Source organism: Corvus hawaiiensis, chromosome 5, assembly GCF_020740725.1.
Source record: "Corvus hawaiiensis isolate bCorHaw1 chromosome 5, bCorHaw1.pri.cur, whole genome shotgun sequence".
Lineage (NCBI taxonomy): Eukaryota > Metazoa > Chordata > Aves > Passeriformes > Corvidae > Corvus > Corvus hawaiiensis.
This window is the reverse complement of record NC_063217.1, coordinates 57,089,063-57,112,617: the sequence shown is the minus strand read 5'-3', so window position 1 is coordinate 57,112,617 and position 23,555 is coordinate 57,089,063. Positions and strand designations below refer to the sequence as shown.

General features: G+C 43.3%; 1 protein-coding gene across 26 annotated transcripts in view; it reads left to right on the top strand.

Moving 5' to 3' along the window:
• Positions 1–23,555, top strand: part of ADGRL3 (adhesion G protein-coupled receptor L3) — a 489,712-nt gene that overhangs the window by 330,816 nt on the left and 135,341 nt on the right. For 25 of the 26 annotated variants that reach the window (XM_048303590.1, XM_048303593.1, XM_048303575.1 and 22 more), the window contains one exon: positions 18,534–18,614. The exons of the other annotated variant lie outside the window; for it this stretch is intronic. In XM_048303590.1, coding sequence (XP_048159547.1) covers positions 18,534–18,614 — 81 coding nt within the window. The remainder of the gene's footprint in view (positions 1–18,533; positions 18,615–23,555) is intronic. 26 annotated transcript variants of the gene reach the window in all.

Below are 23,555 nucleotides of genomic sequence, written 5' to 3'. Positions count from 1 at the left end.
GCCCCTACGTGTTTCATTAAATCTCCTCCTTGTGATGTCTTCTAGGGTGGGGGGAAATGATGTGAAAAGTTTCCTTCTACAGCTGGTTAACACTTAGCAGTGAGGAATGTCTTTCCTTTAGGGAGTAAATCCAGAGCTGCAAAAGCAGGTCCTCTCCAGATGAAGCTTTTCTTACAGTGACCTGACTGTCCTCTTCCTACTCTGATTTGAAAGCTGATTTTAAAATGCCAAAGGGATAATCATTAAAAATATGACATGCATCAGTGCTTTTCTCTAATTCATCTTCCCTGGAAACCTTTGGACCCTTTTCTGATGGTCATGTGTAAGGAAAGATGACATCAAGGGAAGAGGAGGGCTAAGGCAGCCTTTCTTTCCACTTGGAATCCACAGAAAGCAAACTAATATTTTTGCCTGAAATTAGAGAAAAGGAAAGGTTGTCAAGTTCTGTGAAATCCTTTAACTTGCAAGGCAGAGAGTCTGTCCAGTTACTAAAGGTGATAATTCCCATAGCTGGCATGACTCATTGAAGAGACATCTTTGAAACATTTAGTAGAAGTTTTCACTTGTTTGTTTAGAAACCTGTAAGAAAGTCCGTTGGATGTTTCCTGACATGGTATTGATGTTATCTTGTCCCCTCAGTGTATTTAATAAGCTTCAGTTGTTGATTATAGAAATACATTTTACCTGTGCTGGGCTTGTCACTCTCCTACTGCAAGAGATTGATTATTGATTTTTTTAATTATTTTTTTTTTATTATTGAATAATCAACAATAAAACTAAGTAATGTTCTATTCCCAGCTGAGTCTCCAAGGAATGCAACTGTTTCTCATTATAAAGGGGGGGAAAAGTAATTAAATTTTGATTATTTTTCCCTTTTGCCCAAATATCTTCACACAGTGCAAATTAAATAAAATTATTTAACCATGACAAGCACTTCTGCCAATTAATCCCTGAGAAGTGAAGCTGGAAAATGTATGCCACACGCAAGCAGGCAGTCACACACAGATGCCTGGAAAAAAGAAACCCAAAGGAGTCTAAGACAAGCATGAGTTAATCAGCCCAACAGAGCCGTGAATGGGAGTTAAAGTGATAGTGACGTCCCTACTAAAGCTGATATGAGCTCTTTCCAGCTTTTTTTTTTCTTTTTTTTTCCTTTTTTCCCCCCCCCGCTTCCTGATACTCTGAAGAATCTTTTTCCCTTCTGGCTTAATTGCTAGAGATTAATTGAAGTTCAAGAGCTCAGTATCTCTAGTAGCCTTTATACTGAAATTTAAGATGGGTAATTTAACTTTGAATTGATTTTTTTTTTTCCTCTTCAATTTGAGCTGTTAGTATGTGCATATTTTTATCTTGGGTACACTTGGGTTTCCTGAATTACAGGCAAGCTTACCAAGAGATATTCATTAGACAAATGTGTTTATTAACAACATAAAAATCGTTGTACTGAATGCCTGAAAACTGGATCCTATTATTAAAAAAGAAAATATTATAGGCAATTCCAGAGCATTAAAGAAAAAAATTGTCTATCTGGATTTTTATATACCTGATTTCATTACCTATTGAAAAACAGCGGTGCTTTTTGCATGCACAGTGCTTCAAGGTCAAGGTTAGCCCTGTTTCTGAATTTTAGCAGATTAAAAACCTTACTTGAAGTCAGTGGCCGTGTCCCCAGGAAGCAACTTTTCCCCAGGAAAACCTTGTCTCACTTCTATGGGGAGGTTCTGTGGCATCTGGAGGGTCTGTGAGGTGGTTGCTGACTTGGTAAAAGCCACACCTGCATCTCTGAGATGTTTATTTAGGCCTATTTGCTGTTCATCTTCCTGTATCTGAAATCAAACACTGAGTGCAGACTTGTCTGAAGCTCCTGCTGCAGGGAGCACTGTTGACAGTAGTGCTGTGCACACTTTAGATGTATATACAGATAGATACTTGTATGTTGATTAGATAAAATTGAAAAATGGGATTTTCACGCTAAATATACATTTATTCTCACGGAAGACATGGACAGAGGAGGGTTTTTTCTCCTTGGATGAAGCTGTCCCAAGCAATTCACATGTTCTGATAGATACAAGCATTTGATAGGCTTCTCTGACTCAGACATCAAGATATTATGCAGACCTAATTAATTTGATTTTGCACATCACTCCAAATGCAATATAGGGAATTGATATATTTCTATCCCTTTATCTATCTTCTGTCTGATAAGATCCTCTTTTTTAGGCAAGACTGCTTGGGCTTTGGCAGAGCAGTGAAGGTCCTTGGCCCTGTCAGACAGCATCAGCTGGCCAATACCAAGCTTAGCAGGAGAGGAAAAATGACCCAGACCAGACCAAAGTGGGGCAGCAGGACTGTGAGGGAATGGAGAGGTTCCTGAATCAGGCAAATCTCCTGCAGTTTTTAGTGAAGCAAAGACTCAGTTCTAACTCTGACACAGACTGTCTGGATTTGTTAGGCAGTAGTTTCCAGCCTCTGATGTTGCCATGTACAGACTCTGTTTGAAGAGGAAAGAACATTGGCCTGATGGAAATTCAGAGACATATTTTCGCAGGCTGGAGAGGAGTCACCCAGGTGGTAAATAGGGTGGCAAATAGTTGGGACACTGCTGCTCTCAGCCTCCTCCTTCTCTATTAAGGTTGAAGGGTTTTTATACCACCCGGGGGATTACACATAGAAAACTGTACCTTTAAACACAGAGCATTTTAGTATTACCCAAGGAAAAAAAAAAACCTAGTTCTATGGAAATGAAAGGTTTGATGGCCCTTGAGTCAATACTGTTTGAAAGTCACAATCCTTTATAAATTTCAGCCTTTTCTTCCAGGTCATAATAAAAATAGATCCTTGCACATCATAATTTCCTTTGGTGAGCAGGTTTTTCTGACCTGTTTTTTTTTTTTCTGGTATGAACTGACATTGTGACCCCTCAGCCTTTCCAGAACAATGTGCTGTTGACTGAAGCCTTGTATTCTCAACTCATCGCATTTTTAGACAGGGCAGGGAAACTGTGGATTATCTACCTAGAGGGGATGTAACAAGGAATATTCCCTGCCTTTCTAGCTATCCTTATAGCTATATCATAACTGTTTCATACTCTGTCCTTGCCCACAGCTCATTACTTTCATCTGCAGGTGGTAAATTTTGGAAAGACTGGGCAGTGCTTGCTGAACTGACCAGGGAGAGCCTTAAGTTTGCTGACCACTGAGTAATAAGATGAATCACACATCCTGCATTTTGCCTTGGGAGAAAAAAGGAGCAAGCGTGCCAAGCAAATTACTGGGTGATTTACTTCTTTGCAATTCTGGGAGGGAATCTTTTATCTTCATAAATCTCACGTTAGGATACGTTCTGTAACTGTGCCCAGTGGTGATATATTTGTCTATATAAAAATCAGTGCCTTAACCGTGCATAGGGAGCAGACCTCTGTGCTTCACCCCAGCTGCGTTTGATATCCACAGATAACTAGGATTGTCCGGTGTTTATCTATCTGCTGAGATGAAGCTCTGTGCTTCATCTGTGTTGCTGGATGCACGGGCTGATTCAGCTTCTGGCTGGAAAGGAGGGGTTGGCATTTAGCAGGGAGTGCATCACGTGCCAGGTTTTCTGATGGTTGGGTGCATCACACTAACAACAAGCCAGCAAGGGGAGCTGAAACATGCAGGGGGATGTCCAATGCCAGGAGTAGAGGGTTGACAGAGAGAGGTGGCCAGTGGAGTTAACTGTCAGTACGGCCTTTTTTGTGAGAGCTAAGCACAGAGGACTTTGGTTAAAAATCACCCTTGGTGCTTTTCCATGGTATCTCTCTGAGTAACAGGAATGGATCCAGGCCCTGCATCTTCTTGAGCTGGGCTGAATTTCTGTCTGAATTTTCTGCCATTCTAAGAGCTTGCTTTTCCACTTCATATTGGGTGGGGTCCTTCTCCTCCAACCGCAGTCCCACCTCAGTGCTTGGATGCTCGCTGTTATCCAGTCATCTAAGTCATCTTCAGACAGTCGTGATATTTTCTCGTTTCCTTGCACCCCACAGTAAGGTTATCACCTGCTTTTTTTCTGTGCATGTTAGTGCTGCATTCATAGTATTTTAAATTGAATTCTGGACCTTTGGTCTGAAACTAGATGTGGACCAGAGCATAAAGGGTTTGCTGATATCAAAGTTTGTCTACACAATCACTGTCAGAAGCCTATCGTTTGGTTATACATACTGATCAGTCCTGATGTGTCCAATGAATTAATTTGTCTCTGACAATTTTCTTAGCTAGAGTTTGAGCAGCAGGACTGCTGACCTAAAATGACCCTAAGTTCTTCATCTTGGAGACCTCCTATTCAATGAAATTTTGGTAGATGATCATTGACTTGGGGAGATTATAACAGAATTGCTAAGTTCTCCTTTATCCTGTGCCCTTTGAAAATGTAAGATGCATCAGTTCACTGAAGAGTATTATTTTAGTTCAGAAAAGTGTCTGAATGGGCTAAACTTTATAAACAGGGTTGAAGGCCCTTTCCAGCTTCTGGTGGTCAGAGGGTAATGCTCTGCTTGCCTACCTTTTTGTTCAGCTGTCCTTAGTAAAAAAGTCCACCAACAGCTTGAGAGAGGAAGCCTACATAGAAGATAGGGGCTTCAAATCCCTGTGTTGCATTAGAAATCACTGTAAAGTGTCATTTTTTGCCTCCCTGCACCATGGATTCCTCCCAGCTGAATGCAGTTCATTGCTATTTATATCCCAGTCCCGTCTGAGGCTGGAGAGGGCTGGCTCCGCAGCTCACATGGAAAGGTGCAGCCCTGCTGAAGGCAGCAAAGGTGCAGCCATTTGCACCACCAAAGGAATTGGTCTTTTGTCTTGTCATCTCTGCAGCCGCAGGGCACGCTGCTCCTTGCTTGCTTAATTGCCAGTTTAATCAAAACCTGACACGCTGTTTCAAATATGATTTCTCCCGCTGAACACCTGAAACTGTCTCAGCGTCTCTGTGTGTGTGTCCTGTGCACACCACGAGCAGCTGAAATGTATGGCTGTGGTTCAGGGTGCTGTGAATCTGAGCACACTCCAGCTGCCCAGGTGCTGTGGCTGTGGAGTAATGTTCCCATGCCCAACTCGTCACTAACCTCCTCGAGAGGTTATCCCAGCTTAGCTGGTAGGACAGAGCACATGAGTGCTCAGCTGCTCCAGTGCCAAGTCCAACAGCCTGACCTTGTTACCAGATCACTGGGAGTTTGGGCTTCTGGGACTGCGTTCTGCTTTCATTTTCTAAATGCCCTCCAGAATATACAAATTTTCACAAAGACAGCTCTACAATTTGCCCTCTGAAGTTAAACTTCAGGGCTGTCAGCGCTAGTGACTGGGGTGTTGAGCTCAGGGATGGATTTTCCAGAATCTCCTCTTCGACCACAGGATTTTCAGTTCTGTTTAAAAGTATAAAAGTCATCTTGCATTTTTAAGTGGAAAGCAAAGCTTTAAAGTATAGGTCCTGAAGACTTCGAGGCACAGCAAAGAAAAGCCTAAATCTGTTAATATTTGTTATTTTTTGTGGGGCTTATTTTCCTTTGGCTTTAAAGTCCTAGGATGTAATCTCAGAATTTGGGGGTGCCGCTCCTGACTTGTACATGCTTGAGATTGAACATGAAGTGTCTTCCCAGCACTGACTTTTGAGGAATGTCATACCAAACACCTGAAAAATGAGGCTTTTTCACAGGTTGTTTTTTTCTTTAGTTGTCCTGGGTGCTCTAAGCTTTTTCCAGTCATTTGTAACCTTTGTAATCAGCTTGGCTGAGGTACCTGGGGACAACCTGCAGCCCTGCTCATCCATCTTATAAAGCAGAAAGTGTGGGTATTTGCCCTCAATCCACAGCACAGATACTTTGTTGCCCTCCACTTTTTCTTTCTTCTTTTTTTCCCACACCTTAATGAAAATCTTCCAGTGTTTTCTAAACCTCTGCTTATCCCGTGCAGAAAGCCACCTTTGTGTCAAGTAACAGGCAGCTTCCAATCTGGCTTCTCATCTTTATGAAACTAATTGGAGATTTTTGTCTGGCGTCCTGCAAAGGAAAAGCTTTCAGAGGACTTGTTCCCTGACCATAGGGGTACAGGACTGGATGCCAAGGTCTCCAGCCTGCTGTGAAGGTGTTCTTGTCCTTTTTCTAGATGCATCCGGGTATTACTCCCTTCCTCCCCCACCCAGGGACCTTTCTCCCGCCTCTCATCCTCCCCTCTGTCCATCTTTGCTCCTGTTTGATTTTGCTGGAAATAACAACAGCGTGATTCCTCAAATCCAGTAACTTGAGAAGGAAACCCCATCTCTAATTAGGACATCCCTGGAGGGAAAAGCACAATGAAAGCTTGAACTACTGCACAAAGAAGTAACACACTTTGAAATGGCAGCCTGGCATAGGGAGCAGCACAGCCACCTTCCTCAGTGGTGCTCCCCTCCATCCATAGGGGCTGTGGAAGGGAAGTGAACTTTTGGCTGAGGCTTGCCCAGTATTCAGCTCGCTTGCCTGAGGACTTATGTCTAGATACAGAAAGCTGAATTTCTGCTGTTCTGAAGGTGTCATTGCCATGGTGGGGTCACAAGTACTTCCACACTGGAAATTTTCTGTCTTTATTTCTTCTATTTCTTTTCTTTAAACAGATTATGCTGCATAAGAATCCCTCTGCAGCAAGTGGGCTTGTTTGTAATGCAAGTTACTGAAAGCAAAATATTCTTTTATCTGATACTTGCATACATACAATTCCTGCTGTAGGAGTCACCGAGCCTTTCGACCAATGCTACTTGAAACTATAACGTCAATCAGAGCTCAAATGGCTGATATTACTGAGATTGCATTCAATCCCAAGGTGCCAACCCAGAAATCATATCTCCGAGTGGCCCCAAAGCCAGTGAGTGCTATTAGATATAACCCTACAAAAGAAGGATTAAACAGGGTTGCTCTATTCTTTCTCTGATCCAGGTAAAAAAAAAACATGTATCCATCCTGGGCTCCTAAACAATGAGGTGGTTATTACTGGGGCTCAGTGTGAAGCTAATTCTGCAGGAATTTGAATCCCACATAGGTCAGATACCTAATCAGAAATACTGGTGTTTTCTCTTTCCTGCTTGGATCTCAGGAGGGTGAAGGAAGAACTTCATGTGCCTGGTAGAGGCCAGGTTGGCCAGAGAATTGAAGCTTGAATTTGTCAGTTCTTCAGTCAAGAGATCATTCAAGACACCTAAATGCAAAGTCAAGGGTTAGCCTGTTAGAGGAAGTTTAGCTTGAAGTGGTGGTCAGGGCTAGCATATATGAATATGTAAACATGTACATTCATTAAAGCAACAAAAGGGTTGTAGTCTAAAGGGGGAAAAAATTATTTCTCTTGCATTGAGATACATTGAGTGATTGTGTTTCAGAGGTGTTGGAATGTATGACTAAGGACAATTTGAATATTGTCTGTTGTAGAGGAAAATACTCTAAAGCTGTCTATTAAGTTTATTGCAGCATACTTTACTGCAAAGAACAGGAGCCTGAAGGAGAAGGAGCTGAAAGAGTTTTCAACAGGGCTGAAACACACAACCTTTTGGTGTACTTTTCAGACTCTGTGGTCTCATTTTCAGTCATGCTGTATGTTTCCTGTAGTCTTTTGAGGGGTCTGGCAGGCACATCAGAAGCAATGTAGTCTAACGGCTTCTTCGCCTGCATGTATGCAGCTAGGTCCTTGGGATCAGGAAATTTGGCAGTGCCTCAGGACCCTTGCCCTAGTGCTGGCAGACAGAGCAGTGCCCCAGCAGACCTGTCTGCTGCCCTTGCAGAGGGCAGACATCCAGCATGATTCATACAGGACGAAGGAGGCTCAGGCGAGAATTAATTTGTATTATTCAGGGAGTACCAATCAGGATCTTATTGTTCTAGGCAGTGTGCAGACGTATAATCAAAACTGTCATCCAAAGGCCTACAGTAACATCATGGGAACTGAGATAAGAATAATCCTGAGACATGCTTGAAGGGCCTTGAGGAATGTAGGCCCCAAATACAGAATATCTGATACGAAAACATTATATTTGACCTTGTATGAAACATCTGGTCTGTAGATGTTTGCTGTATGAACCTGTGTTCTGTGTACAGTTATTTGGAAGTTTGTGAGCTGGTGCAGTTTCTGACCCATTGCAAACTTCTCATTCCCTGGCCTCTTTTCTTCATGAGGAAAGAAATAAGTATAGAATGACAGCATGAATGGAACAGACAGTAAAGTGTTCTGTGTCATTCCTGACTTTGTGAAGCAATGAAAAGGGACACAGTGAAGTTTATAAAGTCCATAGTTGACTTCACCAGAAGTAAAATTCATAAGCTACAGACTTCAAATCTCTTTGAATCGATAAACCAGCAATTCTGGTCCAGAGGTCTTTTAATAATAATAAAAAAAATAATTAAAATTGGCCCCGTTGAGCATGGGTTTCCTCAGGTAAAGAGGGAAAAATAAACTTCACAATGTTTTGAGACTTAGTTTGAAAAACTGGAGAAAGGCCCAATAAGCAGGACAGCAGTCACTAAGTTATAAAGTTGTGTTCCATGCAAAGGTGAAAAGAGTACAAAAACAGCAAAGCACCAGATTGTCTTTGCAAAGCACTTTTGTGCTGCTTGGCTTTGCTTCACCTTAGAGGACTGGGGATTTCTGGAGTTCCCAACCGAGGTGATAGGCTCTATTACTGACTGTGACAGGAGCATGCTTAATCTTTGCTATAAAGTGATAAGAGTGCTCCCAGGATTTGGCCATCAAAAATTGTATTCAGAATTGTCACTGATGCAGAAAGGTTGCAGATATATTCACAGCTAGGGGGACAAGGTTTAAAAATGCTTCGATTTCATTTTCTTTGGGCAGAGGAGGGGAAGATGATTCCTAATGATTATTTTAAAAGCATTCCAGTAAGGCTTTCTTCGGATGGCTGATCCAGCAGCTTGCCTCTTGTTGGCATTGGAGATAAACTCAGGCCTGTAAGTTCAACTTCCTATGCTGTTCGTGTCTGCATCCAAAGTGTATTGACTCTGTCCTCAGTGGCAGTCAGAAAGTCCATATGCAGTTGCTGTATGGGAATTAGGGAAACACTTGTGTTCAGATCCTGTATCCGTGTGCAGTGGGGTAATGCAAGAGACTAATGAGACCTTCCTCTTCCTCTCCCAGGTTTCTCCATCAAGATAGGTTAATGATAAACAGTGCAGCAAAAGTAGGTGATCTCCCCTCTTCTCCCCCTTCCCCTGACATAGAACTGAAAACATGGATTCTTTAGGAGGCTTTTGATTGAGAGAGAAAACATGAAAACAGAGAGGAAGTCTGTCAGAGTTGGATCAATTTGCCCAAACAGCTCAGTTTTTCAGCTGACAGCATTTTTGCACTCGGAGGGGAGTTGTCAAAATCTCTCTACAGGCAGTCATGTCCTTCATGCTGAGAAATACCTTATATTATCTCAAAAAGAAAGAGGAAAAGAAAAAAAAAAAAAAGACAAGATGGCTTAGATTCCTGTTCTTTTAGGTCACGGAGAAAATACCCACTCTTGTTTCATTTCTTCATCAAATCATGTCGTGTTAATCTCGTTTGCTGCTTGATCACTCACTTTGACATGGAGTTTGTCCCCTCTTGCTGTGTCCTGCTGCACCGCAGCAGAGGCTTGGCAGGAGGCAGAGCCAGGCAGGCAGCAGTGTCTGTCTCAGGGCTCCTGATGCAGATCAAAAGAAGTGATTAATGCAGTTAGGGTGCACTGACCCACTCAGAAAACAGATTACTCGTCTCTTTGCACTTCCCTAATGAGAGCAGTTGATAAAAATACCTGTAATGAAGAAGATGCTTTAATGCTTTATTGTCCGACAGCCCTTTCTGGGCTGCAGTCGCAGTCAGGAATAGTCACAGAAACCCATGAGAGATGGGAGTTAAGGTTTGCATGGTGTATTGGCCACGTGGCAATGGAAGATGGAGTTGATTACCCTGGACAGGAGGATGCAGGTTGGGAGGCAGAGAATCAGGCCTCTGATGAAATGGGGGCTCGCGGCAGAAGTACAGGCAGTACTGGGGAGGTAAAATGTGGGAATGGAGATCGTGCTACACATGCAGAGACATAAAGGTTGGAAAATAAAGACAATTGGAGGGGACATTGCTATAGGCTATCACAAGTGGAGGCAGGGGAGAGTGACAAATTCTTGGACCACATCACACAGTATCTGAAACCATGAGGCACTTCAATTACCGTCTCCAGGCTGGTGACTCACAGATCTACCTGTCTGCTCTAGACATGTCTCCTACTTCATAATCCAGCATCTTGGCTGATTTCTCTGACAACCCCCCTGGATGCTTTGCCACTGAAATTTAAGCTCAGCATGGCAAGAGCTACTGCCTGATTTCTTCTTCTCCCCCACTGCTCTCCTTTCTGCATGAACAAGAGTGGCATAAGTGAGAGAATGACAGAGCTGTGTCCCAAGCTCTGCCTGTGAGGAGTGTGTGCTGTAGCGCATTTGGCTTTCATTAAACCCCTTGACCTGGAGTTGCTCTCTAAATTACACTGGCAGGTGAATTTAAAGCTGTCTGAAAGGAAGAGAAAGAAGGTTGCAACTGGTGGGAGTCTCCCTGGGGCAAGGAGAGAGTCTGGTGTGGGGGTGGAGGGATTGTCCAGACACAATGCCACTACTGTTCCCAGGTGTGGCTTTATGTTACGGTTAAACTGATGGCTGTCCCCATCCCACCCCTGGCTCTTTTATTCTTGCCCTTTGCTTCAGATCTGGCACTGCTGCCACAGCAGCCCGAATTGGTTCTGCTCATTGAGCCAGTGGAAAACTGGTCATTATTGTTTTCAGTGGGTCGTTTTCCATCAGATCAGCTCTACCTTGCTCTGTGCTTGCATTAGTTGCCAGATCTGCTGCGAGAGAGGGGATGGGAATGCCTGGCCATGTCTCAGGGGAGAGGAGACTGCTGTGAAGTGGTTTAGCTCTAACATGAGGCCGTAGCCTTGGTTAAGAGCTGCACCCAGCTAGAAGAGATGGGGGTCACAGGAAATAGTCAGCAATATTCCTTCCCCCCAAAGAAAGGGAAAACTAAAACAAAATCTGATGATGAGATCTGCTTCTCAGCATCTGATAGTCTGAGGTGGACAGCCCCAAGGGGATACCTTTCAAAACAGTGTAAGGAATGATTTTGCCTCTGCAGGAGATAGGCTGGATGGCTTTGGCTGGGTTTTCCCTGAACTTCTCCATCCCAAGTCTTTTCAGGCGCACCAGAGGCAGAACAGGCTGGGCTTGACCTATTGAGGAGGTTGGAAACATCCTGTTTGACTTTTGGGACGAGAGCAGAGTAAGGACAGCAGGAACTGGCTCAACACTCTTCATATCAGATTAAACCTCTGAGGTGTGGCCAGAAAAATGTCACTGGGTTTTGCTGTATTCACCATTGCTAAACCTGCTTTGGGTGATTAGTGGCCAGTATTTGTCATCTGCTCCAGGGCTCTGAGGACTGCATTGCTCCAAATCCCTCTGTTTCCTCTGCACCAAAATCCTTCTCCTCCTCTCCCATGTTTTTCAGTGCAGGTGACTGGTAACTTGTATTTCATAGCACATCAAGCACATCTGGGAGGGGAGGAAAAATACGATGTGTTGCGTTTCTTTAGCCTGCAAGCCTTTGGGGAGACAAGCTCAAAAAATGTGCAGCCCTGGAGGTCAGTCCCCTGCTTCGGGCACTGGGGAAAGCCAGGCCTGGATACAGCCTTCCTGCATGTGCTGCTGTATGTGGGGGGGGAAGACAGGAGATCTTTAACACAGGTTAACTATCCTGGCACGGGTGAAATATTTCCCAGGTTTTTTAGTTCTTCTTCCTTCCCAGCCTTTATACCACAAGGTAGATTTTGGGATGTCCACTGGGGGATGCAGAGCATCACTGGAGCCAAGGTGCTGCTAAATCAAATGTTTTAAGTCCTTAACAGAAGGATGAGGTTCATCTCAAAAACATAAATTATAATGTTTGCACATCAAAACGAGAAGTCTTGGTGTGACTTGAAGAAGCTCATTCATCTCTGAGTTCAGCTGGAACATGAGTTTCTGAGTCCTAAATGCTCCTTGGAAAATACACATCTGCCACTGCTGAAAAACTTACAATTGCTTCGCCTGCTGTAATGCTCAGTTTTTAACCCATTCCTTTGGCATTACTTTGTCCTTATTTTCTCCTGTAGCTCAAACCTAGCCTTGGTCCTCCCAGGTAATGGCTGTCACATGAGGGACAGCTTGGCCATCAAAAAGGGTCATTTTGATTTCCTTTGTCTCATTGTTAGGGCTGTTGTTTGTTGTGACAAATTAAAAACAGGAATAGTACTACCTCAGAAAAGTCTAGTCCGCCTTCCACTCACACAAGCACACTGCCAGGTGCTGCTTTTGGATTTGCATTTACTCTAAAACATGAGAGGCATGTGTGACAGGGACTTAGCCAAACACTTTCTTCTTTTTTCCATTGAATTTTCTTTCTCACATCCAAGGTCTTCTTTGCATTTGGCAGGTGCCTTGACTGAGCCTGAAGTTTGCTTTAGTCAGTACTGGGAAACTTGGCCATGGCCCACTGAGGCTGCTGGTGTTGGTAACCTCTGTTTTCAGCAGGCAGACGTGACCAGGAGCCAGCTGTCCCTCGTGGAAGCCACACTGCAGGTACCCTACTTTTTCCTGCTGCAGTGGCTCTAAGCTTGCAATAGTTCCCCGTATGAAATACAAGAGGCAAAATGGCAAGAGAGCAGGGATAATGTAGTCAGAGAGTTCCTCTTGGGAAAGAGGGTTTTCTTGTATTCAGAAGCATCCACGGCTTCAAGGGAAGGACAGGGAAATGACCGAGGGAGCGAGGGAAGAAGATGGGGCGTGTGAGTTGCTGCTACCCTAAGGAGTTAAAAGGGCATTGAGAGATGTACAGATGAAAGAGAGGTACTCCATAAAGGCCATGAATAAATGAAGCAGTGGACAGAATCCGTGCTAACTCTGACATGTCTGAGGAAGAGAATGGCTTTATAAAAGCTTTATTTAAAAAGAAAGCTTTTAATGCAAAATGGAAAAGGGTGGGCAGTGAGAGAATGATGTTTTGTAAAGATAGTCATTGATGAAAGGCAGAAAAAAAGGCTGCCAGGAGAAGTCTGAATATATGCAGAGTAATAGGTCTGAATTAAATTTGTTTAATGGCATGTCAAAAGAGTTTGTTAACAAGCCCACCTGCTTTTTAATTTCTCTTTTCACATGTTTTATATATGCCTACATATTATGGGATTCAAAAAGACTCATGAAGGGAGAAAAAAAGACAAGAGAAAAATTTACTAGTTTTGAAAATTAAAGAGGATGAGAGTGATGATTCCAGAAACTGCAGTCCAGCAAAGTAAATGTAATCTTTTGCTAGATAATAAATTGGATTTTTAAAAAAATTCTGCTAACATTTACAGAATTACACAAATGTGTCCAAAAAGTAATGTTGTATTTTATAGATGAGATCATCACAGACAAACTGGACTGCTTTTGATAATGATTTTTTTCAGTTACATGGAAAAAAAAATAGGCCACAGCATAAAGAACATAAAGAACATAAAGAATACTTTATCTGTAGAGATACTGGTAAAATCATCATTATGTTTTCTGAGACTTTTCCTCAGAATATATATGTTGCATACCTAGTTATGTGCCCATCCTATTGTCACCAGAAAAAACGCCAAATATGTAAAGAGCTGAAATCAAAGGCTCGGGAATGGATCTGTGGTTTCATGGGTATTAACTAATTAATAATCGAAGCAAGTGGACTAAAAATCCATGGAGGTGCCTGCATTCGGAGGTGCCTGCATTCAGAGTTGCAGACAAGAAAGGGTGTAGGAGAGGCAGTACCTGGAAGCATGGGTCATCAGAGATGCCAGCACAAAGTTAAATTAAATCCTCTGGATGAAATGCTGACTAGGTTGTCTGAAAAGGATCTTGAAAACTGGTGAACCTGTGGAAGACAAAAGAATGCTAAAAGAAGCTGGAAAATAGGTGGAAATCTGAGTAATCTGACATGACAGAAAAAAATTGTGTTGCAGTGATTGCCTCTGGATAAGGACAGCAAAGAAAGGGGACTCTCATCCCTTGAGAACAAAGAGTCTGAAGCATGTTTGTTTAAAAAAAAATAAATACATCTGCTGGTGGCTTGTCGCTGCAGCTGCTGGATCTGAGTCAGGCATGGGGCAAAACTGCAACTCAGGTGCACGACTGTCCATACCCACCATGGGCAGTGAGCAGAGGAACAGCAGGGAAAAGGGAGAGCCATGCATTCCGGTGATTGTGGTTATCTTCATGGCATCACCGGGCTTTTAGAGACAAGTCATCAGATGTTTTAAAATGCCTTATTTGTAGTCTGGTAAGTGTTGGTGGTTTTTTTCCTTTGCTTTTGGGGGTTTGAATCTTTCAGTCTTATGTTTTCTATTCAGGTTTTTTCTTTGACAGTGCACTGGAATATCTCAGGTAGAAAATAAGCAAGGGCCAGGCAGAAATGTTGCCCACGTGTACACATGACAATAGGCGTTGTACTCTAGAACAATCAAATGTCACCAGCACTGGAAATGTGGCCCAGGATCAGGAAGAAGGCCTGCCCTGTTAATGTGCTAGAAACAGTGGGTATGCTTCTAAAAAGGACCAGGAGGAAGTGGTTTTAATAGGTACACAGATGAGACTTCTCTGTTGCTACTTTTCTTGGTTTGTCCATGCATTTGCAGATTTTTTTCTGTAGTTTTATATCATTGCATCTGTAGATGACTAAATCACTTAGGGGCAGATTTTTGAAGATGTGTGGATGTTTATTTTCTGTCTATGAGCATCCAGATCGCTTTTTACAAAAATAGTGGAAAAAAAATCCCTTAGGCCAAGCTATGATGTTTCCTTCAGTCTTCAGAAAACATTATCTTTGTTCTTCTAAGTTACTGGCTTTTTAAAATGCATTGTATCTCTCATGTGTCAGACCTGAAAATAATGGCCAGTCAAGCACTTTTTCTAATTCACAAACATCTTTCTCATTTCCTCTACCTGAGGAAGGTAGAGGCCATGTCACCAGATAGACTACCAAGGTCATATCCATATTTTTGCTAGCAAACATGGGGGATTTTCTCACCTTGTCACAGCACGTGCACGTGGCCTGGCTGCTATGAAGACAGGCGGCTTGCACCTACCTGTGCCACACGTGCTGTTTGCCCTGTCTCACCTGAGATGCTGTTGATATTTAGGCAGCATTGGCCAGACCTGCATCCCTGTGTTATGGTGCAAGACAAGCAGGTCAGGGATGATCCACAGTTGTCTTCCAGCATTAGCCCTTCTTGCCTGTTGCTGCCCCTGCCCTGCCTGTGCCACTCACAGGGAACCAACCATGGGCACAGGCCTCTCCAGCAAGAGGGAGAAGGGAAATGGAACACAATATGAGCTAGTAGATACAAAATTGGCAACTTCATCAAACACTACTTTGATGATTATGTTTGATTGCTGTTTACTTTTTTACCTGGGAGCTGGCTGCAGAAACAGCAGATGGGTATATGCAGGGTGGGGTCAGGAGAAGGCCATGCAAGCTGTTCCGATATGAGGCGTGCTCAACTTCCCATCATGACCTTTGGTATTTTGTCAGAAGTCTCCTTTCTTTTTCCTGCACCACTGTCAGCTCAGGCTCAATGTGCAGAGAAAACAGCTGAAGGATTGGAGAGACAGGTGTGGACTGTTTCTGCCTTTTATTTTTGTTTTAAAGCTCTCACATCCATCTTTACAAGTGCTTTTCTGCAGCAGCTGGAACTGAAGACAGGGAGATAGGAGTCCTTCATTCCTAGGGCTGGGGCTTGCAGCAAGCATCTGAAACTGCAAAATTCACTCAAAAGGGAGTGGGAGTCGGCCTCACTTGGGAAAGCTGGTTCTGTCAGTCTTTGAGATCAACTTGAGCTTGTACCAGTGATACCAGTCTCAAAACCTTTCATAGGTCCACTAGGTAGAATTTTGGTTTTTAATGGAGTCAGTGGCAACCTTTGTAATGCCATTAAAGCCAAGAAGACCGTGTGCTTGTGTACCAGTCCTATTGCCAGGCCTTGCTTCAGACACCTCTGCTTGCCTCCTTCCCTCAACTCTCTCAAAGGTCACCGCTGGCAATAATAGTAAAACCAAAGCAAAAATGTAATTCTCTTTATTAACAAGATTTATAAGGTAACAGTTTCTCCAGTCTGAACACACTGATGAGTCTGAAGAACAAGCGAGCTGGCACTGATACCCAGAAAATGAATCACAACAATTGTTTGCATTGGTTTTTTTTGGAGAAGGAATATTAAAACCCAAATTTTGATTCATTATCATTGTGAGAAGTGTGCAGTCTAACAGAAGTATGGGGTTTTTTTAGTAGTAGTATGTAGTAGTAATAACAGAAATTTGATTTTCTTTTGCAAGTACTGTGTTTTGCATCAGCAGCAAATAGATAAAAGCTTTCTGCAACTTGTTTCATTTATCACTGGAGAGCATTTGATGCTACTGCTTTCTCCATATAAAGTAAAAGCCTTAATAAAGCAGTAATAAGCTTCCATAGTTATTATTGAGTTGTAATGAATGTCTAAACAAACTCATAGTGTTTTTAGCCTTTCATATAATGTGGATGTATCTTCTTTACTCCAGCCTAGCCCTTTAAGTCTGCAGAATTATTCTCTTTTGGTTTGCTCTCAGGAAGACCAGGTGATTTAAAAAAAAACCCAACCAACCAGCCAACAAAAAAACCCAAAAACCATGTGTCAGCAGTGTGCCCAGAGCAAGTCCTGTAAAGGGCCATAATGATGATAAAGGGAAGCATCTCTTTGTGGGGATGGGCTGAACAGCTGCAAGTATCCAGCCTGGCCCAGATTGTCGAAGGGATCTTATTGATATGTATAAGTACATGATGACAGGGAATAAAGAAGATGGAGCCAGGCTCTTCTTACAGGCAGATAGTGGAAAAGCTGTTCTATTTTTTTTTTCCTGTGAGGGTGGTAAAGCACTGGTACAGATTGCCCAGAGACAGACTGTGGAGTCTCCATCCTTGGAGATACTGGAAATCAGATTGGACACTTGCCATGGGCTCTTTCTGCCCTTGAGCTGGGCTAGGTGATTTCCAGAGTTTCCTGCCAAGCTCAGCTATTTTACGTTTCAGTAGTATCTTTGATGCAGCAAATGGGGAGACTGTTCTGTGGTTATAAGGGCACTGATCATCCCGTACATCAAGCAGCTCAGAGTGAGAGCAGACTGTCTCCTTGTTCCTGCTGCAGAACCAAGCAGCTATTAAATGATGACTTTTGCTCACTGATGACATCAAATGGGTTTTTAACATGTAAACGAGAAGAGGAAAGCACAGTAACTTGTTATTTGCTATGGGCTTGCCTGAAGTAGATATCCCATGTTAAAGCACTTAAAAGCAAATACGGAATTTATGATGTGTTGGTAGATTTTAAACCTGAATTACGTCCAGTTGTTGTAATGGCTAATAATGCAAATTATCTGAGTCACCCTCAGTGTAAAGCAGTAAATATAACCTGCACATTCAGACACACTTCTTTCTTTTTTTTTTTTTTTTTTCTCCCTTTTCCCATTAATATTTTATCTCCCTGAAGAGATGTTTTCAGCATGTTATGTGCACTAGCATACTGTGCTTGTGGTATTCCTGGATGTCATTACAAAGAAGCCTGAAGACTGTACCACTGCTCCGCTGCCTGTGACGCTAGCTTGGAAATTGCTTGGAGCAACAACAGCAAGTGTCAACAGGGAGCTGTATTAATTATTTGGAATGTGTCTCTTAAGAGGAATCAACTGCTTTTATTGCAGAACGAATATTACTTGAAATGGGAAGGTTACTCTAACTGTTATCATAATCTATGTGTCATTAACTTTCCATGTTTAGAAGAAGAGATTAACAACCCTGTAAATTGGCACAGTAAATAGATGAATTATAAAAAAATGTTTTTATTATAAATAGAAGTTTCTCAATATACTTACCTCCAGATTGCTGGAGAAGGATTGAGTCTTTAGCAACTGAGAAGCTGCATGGTGGTGTTGGGAACCAAAAAACTTCCACCTATGTGAAAGCAATGCTGAGCTCTGAAAAATGATATGTGTCTCCTTCAAGTGGGACAAACAGGTGGGATTGTGCTTCATACCATGCTTGCTTCAAAAATTGCTGTGACATAGGAATGCTTGCTTCTCTCTTAAAGTGAGGTTAACAGATTGAATGGCTTGTGTGAAATCGGGTTCTCTTCCATAGCATATATATAGAGAACAGGTTTCAAGAGAACATGGTGCAAGGTGTACATAGTAGTTGTAAAGCAGGTGTAACTAAAGTTCAGCAGAAGTACCCGTGTCTGCAAGGAAAAAGTGAGAGATGGGAGTGGTTTCAGCTTTTCACCAGATGTCCCTACAAAATGGAAGTTCACTGTGGAAAACACACAGAACAAAATCCTTGCAAACCTGTTTTTAATCCAGTGCCATAAAAATGCTGTGGTTTTGACTATAGCCCTGATAGATCTCTGTAGGAAACAGCAGAACTAAACCACTTATTTGTCCACAGGGCAGGCTCACCATGGGCAGGTTTCCTACATTGCCCCACCGATCCACCTCGATTCGGATGTGGAGAGACCGCCATCCAAGGGTGAGTCAGTGAGACAGTCTCCATTCACTTGCATTCCAAACCAGCCACAGGCATGGGTGGACATTGCTCACTTGTTCACAGAGCCTCCATGGCCAAGTTGTCACCCTCCATCTGAGGACACTCTGGGGAGCAAATTAGTTCCTGCAAGAGAGGCGTATGTGAGATGACCGTGTCCCACGTGTCCCATTACATACCTTTGAACATACCATAACTTCACAGGCTGGTTTGCTCTCCTCACTAGTTTACTCCTGCAGGGACAGGTACACCTTAGGTCCTGCCATCTGTCTTGCACCTTTCCTTCCTGATGGCAGTGCAAGGGCACAGGGAGCTGATGGCACAATGCAAAAAGGCAGATTTCAGCTCCCCCTCAGGTGAGTGAAGTATACAGAACGGATTGTACAGTAGTTCAAGCCTGGATTCAGTCCTCATTGCTGTTGCTTGAGGTTTTTTTTCCTAAGACTTGGTGAGGAGATGTTGATTATAGAGGATGACTCAAATTTTAGGTGGGCTGATTGCCCTTGGGAGTGGTGCTAGTAGCCAGTATGTACAGAGTAAGTCCAGAATGGCCTTGCTAAGACAGGTGCCTGTCTTGAATGGTGCAAATAAAGCAATGTGAATGTGAGGCCTTGATTCCTCTGCCCCATTTGGAGGATCATTCCCAGGCTGTGCTGTGCTGTGCTAAGCCCCCAGTGTTTGCCCCTGTGGCCTGGGGAAATGAGCTTGTCCCCAGAGAAAGCCTATGTGGTGCTGCAGACTTCTTACACCTCCCTTTGCTCCTTTTGGTTAGGCTGGTCAATATTCAGGTATGATATCAAAGTTAGCAGCTTGTTCTTCTTGGAATAGATAATAGCAAAGCTAAAATCGTACAGGAATATGAAGGGATTTCTTGGTCAACTCTGCAAGTTTATATGAACATCAAACTCAGGGAATGTTGTGGAAGAAGAGAAGGGGAGGAAAAGGACAGCCAAAGTGTGATCGGATGGAGATACTCTGTACCTTAGGTTTGAGATTTTTTTCCCTTTTTCCTGCTCTTCAAAGGGTGCTACAGTGGCAGAAAGGGGACCAAATTGACCTGTATGGTGATTGTCACCATTCTGCCACAACACTGTAAGGCTGTTGGTCTGTGTTTTGTGTCTGCACATGTTTCTCTAGCTGCTCTTAATTGAAATATGCAAGGAACCATGTGCTGGGTGGTGTGAGGATGCCAGATGCACAGTCCTCTCTCCAAATCTGGTCTTGCCATGAGCCAGGCTGATTGTGTACAATCTCCTGGCAGTCCCCAGCCTCCGTTCAGCTTTAAGTGAACTACCCTGGCATTTGACGTGTGCATTTGAGATCATCAGCTTCTCCTAAGTCATTTGAAAACCTCCAGTTCTGTGGTAAAATTTACTACCTTGCTTTTATAGCAGAGCACTCTAGTGAGGCAGAGACAGTTATGACTTGCAGGACCTTCTTTCTCTAGTCTGTCATTGAGGTGATGAATCAGAGCTTACTTAGAATAGGTCAATGTAAATCCTTGCCTTGGCATCTGAACAGACTATAGAAGACTGAAGGATGCTGGAAGAGCAGCAGCAGAGAGAGAGAGAGAACCTGTGTCTTGCTTTCTCCAAGCTGAAAGAGCTAAAGACTAACAAAACTCTTCAGAGATCTGCTGTTCATGAGGGCAGAGCTACCTCAGCAAGATAAATGGCAGTGCCACCAGGAGCAGGGCGAAGTGGGTCAGGCAGAACAGTTGCAGTGCTTGCAGAGAGGGTAAAATAGAGTTTATCCAACATAAACTACTACATTGACGCCTTTAACCAGGGCCTCCACCCCCCTAGCTGAGAGATCTTAAAGAAGGAGCTGCTCCTGGTGGAAGGACTGATATTACTGCTGCTGTGTGCTGGTAAAAGGACTTGAATACTCTTGTGTAACTTAACAGGAGAGGGCCAGGGAGGAAGCCAGGCATCAATCTATTAGCTGGTGACTAGGGGCTGTTAAAAACGTAATAATTGGTACTGTCTCCTGGGGGAAGAGCAAGGCTTTCCTCTGGCCCTGGGATGTGGGATGTGTAACTCTGTTGCCTCATTTCTAGTCTCAGCATCCAAAATCCATGAGATTATGTAATAATATTTTTTTTCCCCCTAAGTATTTTAGGCTTATGATTCCTTTTTGTTTGCCTGCTTTTTCTGACACCTTTGGACATGCTTGGTTCATGTTCCAAGCTTCATCCCATAACCACAAGAGCTGTTTCAAACAAAGGAGTCAAAACCACCTATCCTTAAGCTTGCGTTCCTCCACATTTCCTGTAGCTGGATCTCTAAAACCAGAGCAGCATTATGACAGTCAGCATAAACCACTAATGCTTTTGGCTACTCCTTTGATGCTCTTCATTCCCCCTCCATGCTGCTCCTTGCACTAAGCTGAACGCCAGGTGCAGGCCAACCTCGCACTCAGAGTGGCAAAAAGAAGCAGCCACCATACAGTTTTAATTGTAATAAATGGAAATAGAGCCTGGGTAGATGCTTTAATAGGAGCATCTTTCCTTCCTGTATCATCAAAAAAAAGATACAGCTTTAGTGCTCCTGTGGGTCTATGCAGTTGCAATTCTCAGCTGACAGATTTATTTGTAACTGCCTCTTCCTTCTCCTTTTTAAAAATTTTATCACTGGTGACATTTACACACATTGTTTATGCATGCAGGAGATTTTTACCTGCCTTTCAGAGTCCTGACGCTGGTGGTGAATGGAGTATAAACTGCAGTAGTTTACTAGTACATTAGTGTCACTGTGCATTACAGGGTAATTACTCTGAGCCACTGCTCTGTGCAGCCACCCAGTAATGACACTGTACATCACTGAATAGAAATGAAGCCTTGAATCAGCATTTTTCATCAAGATGCTTCTTACTCCCCACCCCCTTTTTAATTTGAGGCTGTTGTAAAATTAGCTCCATCTAAGAAGCACTGTTAACCACTATTTTTACACCTCCTTTCAGTCCAACAGTCTGGATGTGACTACATGATTTTTATGCAAGTGTTTACATTTTCTTTGTACAGAAGAATTCCAGGGATATCTGAGAACTTAGGTTGTGATAACATAGACTGAAGATTAAACCTGTGTTTAAAAATGGATCACTGGTTACTGACAATAGCAAGGAGTTTCATAGATGAGAGTGACACTGATACTCTGGTTTAGAAAGGGGTTTTATGGAATTATCATATATAGCAAGAAACTAAATGTTTATACTCAAATTCTGCCAGGTACTAAAACACAGTAAAGAAGTGAATTAAACTCACTGAATATGTGCACTAAAGCTATTTATAAAGCTGAATAGAAGCAGATTTTAGTGTATATGTGGAATCATATTAATCTTGAAATGTATGCCTGGCATTTCAAGATAGGCAGCCTGAGAAAGTCTCCTCCCCTGTTGAGCTGATGTTTTGTAAAGGTTTCCTTCTAAGTTGAAGTTCAGAGAGTAGTTATCTTTGAGATTGATATGCTTGAAGTCAGTACATTTCCTAAACATTAGCTGATAAGCAAAACTCTGTACTGGTCCCCAGTTCTAGAAATAAATAGCAAATAAAGGAGGCACAGGAAGTTCTTATCCTTCTGTGCAGATTTCTCTAGCCAGGGAGGTTGTTTTGGCACTGTGTTAAGGCACTCTGGGAGGTTTTCCTGTAAACCCTAGTTATCAGGTTCATATTCCATAAACACAGAATCTGGCCTTAGTGCTTAGACAGCACGTCAGTGAGACAGAGGTTTTGCTGGGTTTGCACCTTTCTTTTCCATCCTAGTGGAAGATGTCCCTTTGTGCTTTCTTTGCTCAAAACCTGGATCCATTCTGCCATTTTTCTCCACTTTGCATTTGCAATATCTGAGGGAGAACCTTTCCTGAATGCACGGTGAAGTCTTATATCCAAAAATAGAGTAGGCTTTTTGTTAGTATGAATTCTGGGTCTTATTTATTTTTTTCCCTCCCAAAGGTCCCAGAGAGGGTCGATGGCTTCGCAGATGATGTAGAAGGATCTGACAGCTGGGCTTATTGCACAGCCCCAGTCCTCCTTCCCAGGTCCAGGGAAAGGGGAGGGCTGGGCAGCGAGGCCACCCAGTAGCACTCCTTGCCTTAATTCAAGCTGACACACGGGGTCATGTATCCCAAGCTCATCCGGCCCTGAGACACCAGCTTGCCTGCCTCTCCCTCCCCAGCTCCAGCACTGAGAGAGGTGCGTTCAGGAGTCCCTGCTGGGAGCCAGCGGGGGCCAGGTACCTCCTGTTTCCAGGCTTTTCCATTTTCTGCTGGAATTGCCCCCCCGGGGAAGGCATTCTCTCAGCTCAGGAGTCCTTTATAGTGTCCCTCTGCTGCTCTCAGAGGTCCTGCTTTTACTCATCCTGCTGCTTCTAAGTTAGCTATATGTTTCCAGCTTCTTAAGGCAGTATTATTTTCCAGACGTCATTCAGGTAGACGAATCCAGGGGAGAGGCTAATTTGATGCCTGTAAGCCAAGAAAGGATCATGCAGTGGATGCTCTTTGGTGACCCCTGTGCTCAGGACCCTTCTTTCCTCTTCCCTTACACAATTCTGGGATACTGTGTTGTGTCCTGCTCTTTCTTGGCCATGTACTTTGGTTTTGCTTAGCCTTTTTTTCAAGGATGACATTTCTCAGGGCTTCCCCTTTGTGGCTGCCCTGAGCCCACTAGAGGATTTCCCTCACTCCATCCTGGGGTGTGAGTGTTCGTTGCAGAAAGCCAGCGCCATTCTGTTATCCCGTGTGGCTTTTAGGAAAGCAGTGTGTGAGAGGCATGCAGGTAAGTGGTGTTGCACCAGTTGGGTGGAAGGTGACTGTCACCACACCTGCACCATCAGTGGAAAGGTTTTGCAATGACTGCAAGCCTCACGTGTACTGTGAATTTGCAGCTGCCTTGTTTGGAAGTCTCTTCCTGAATCTGTCTACACAGATTTG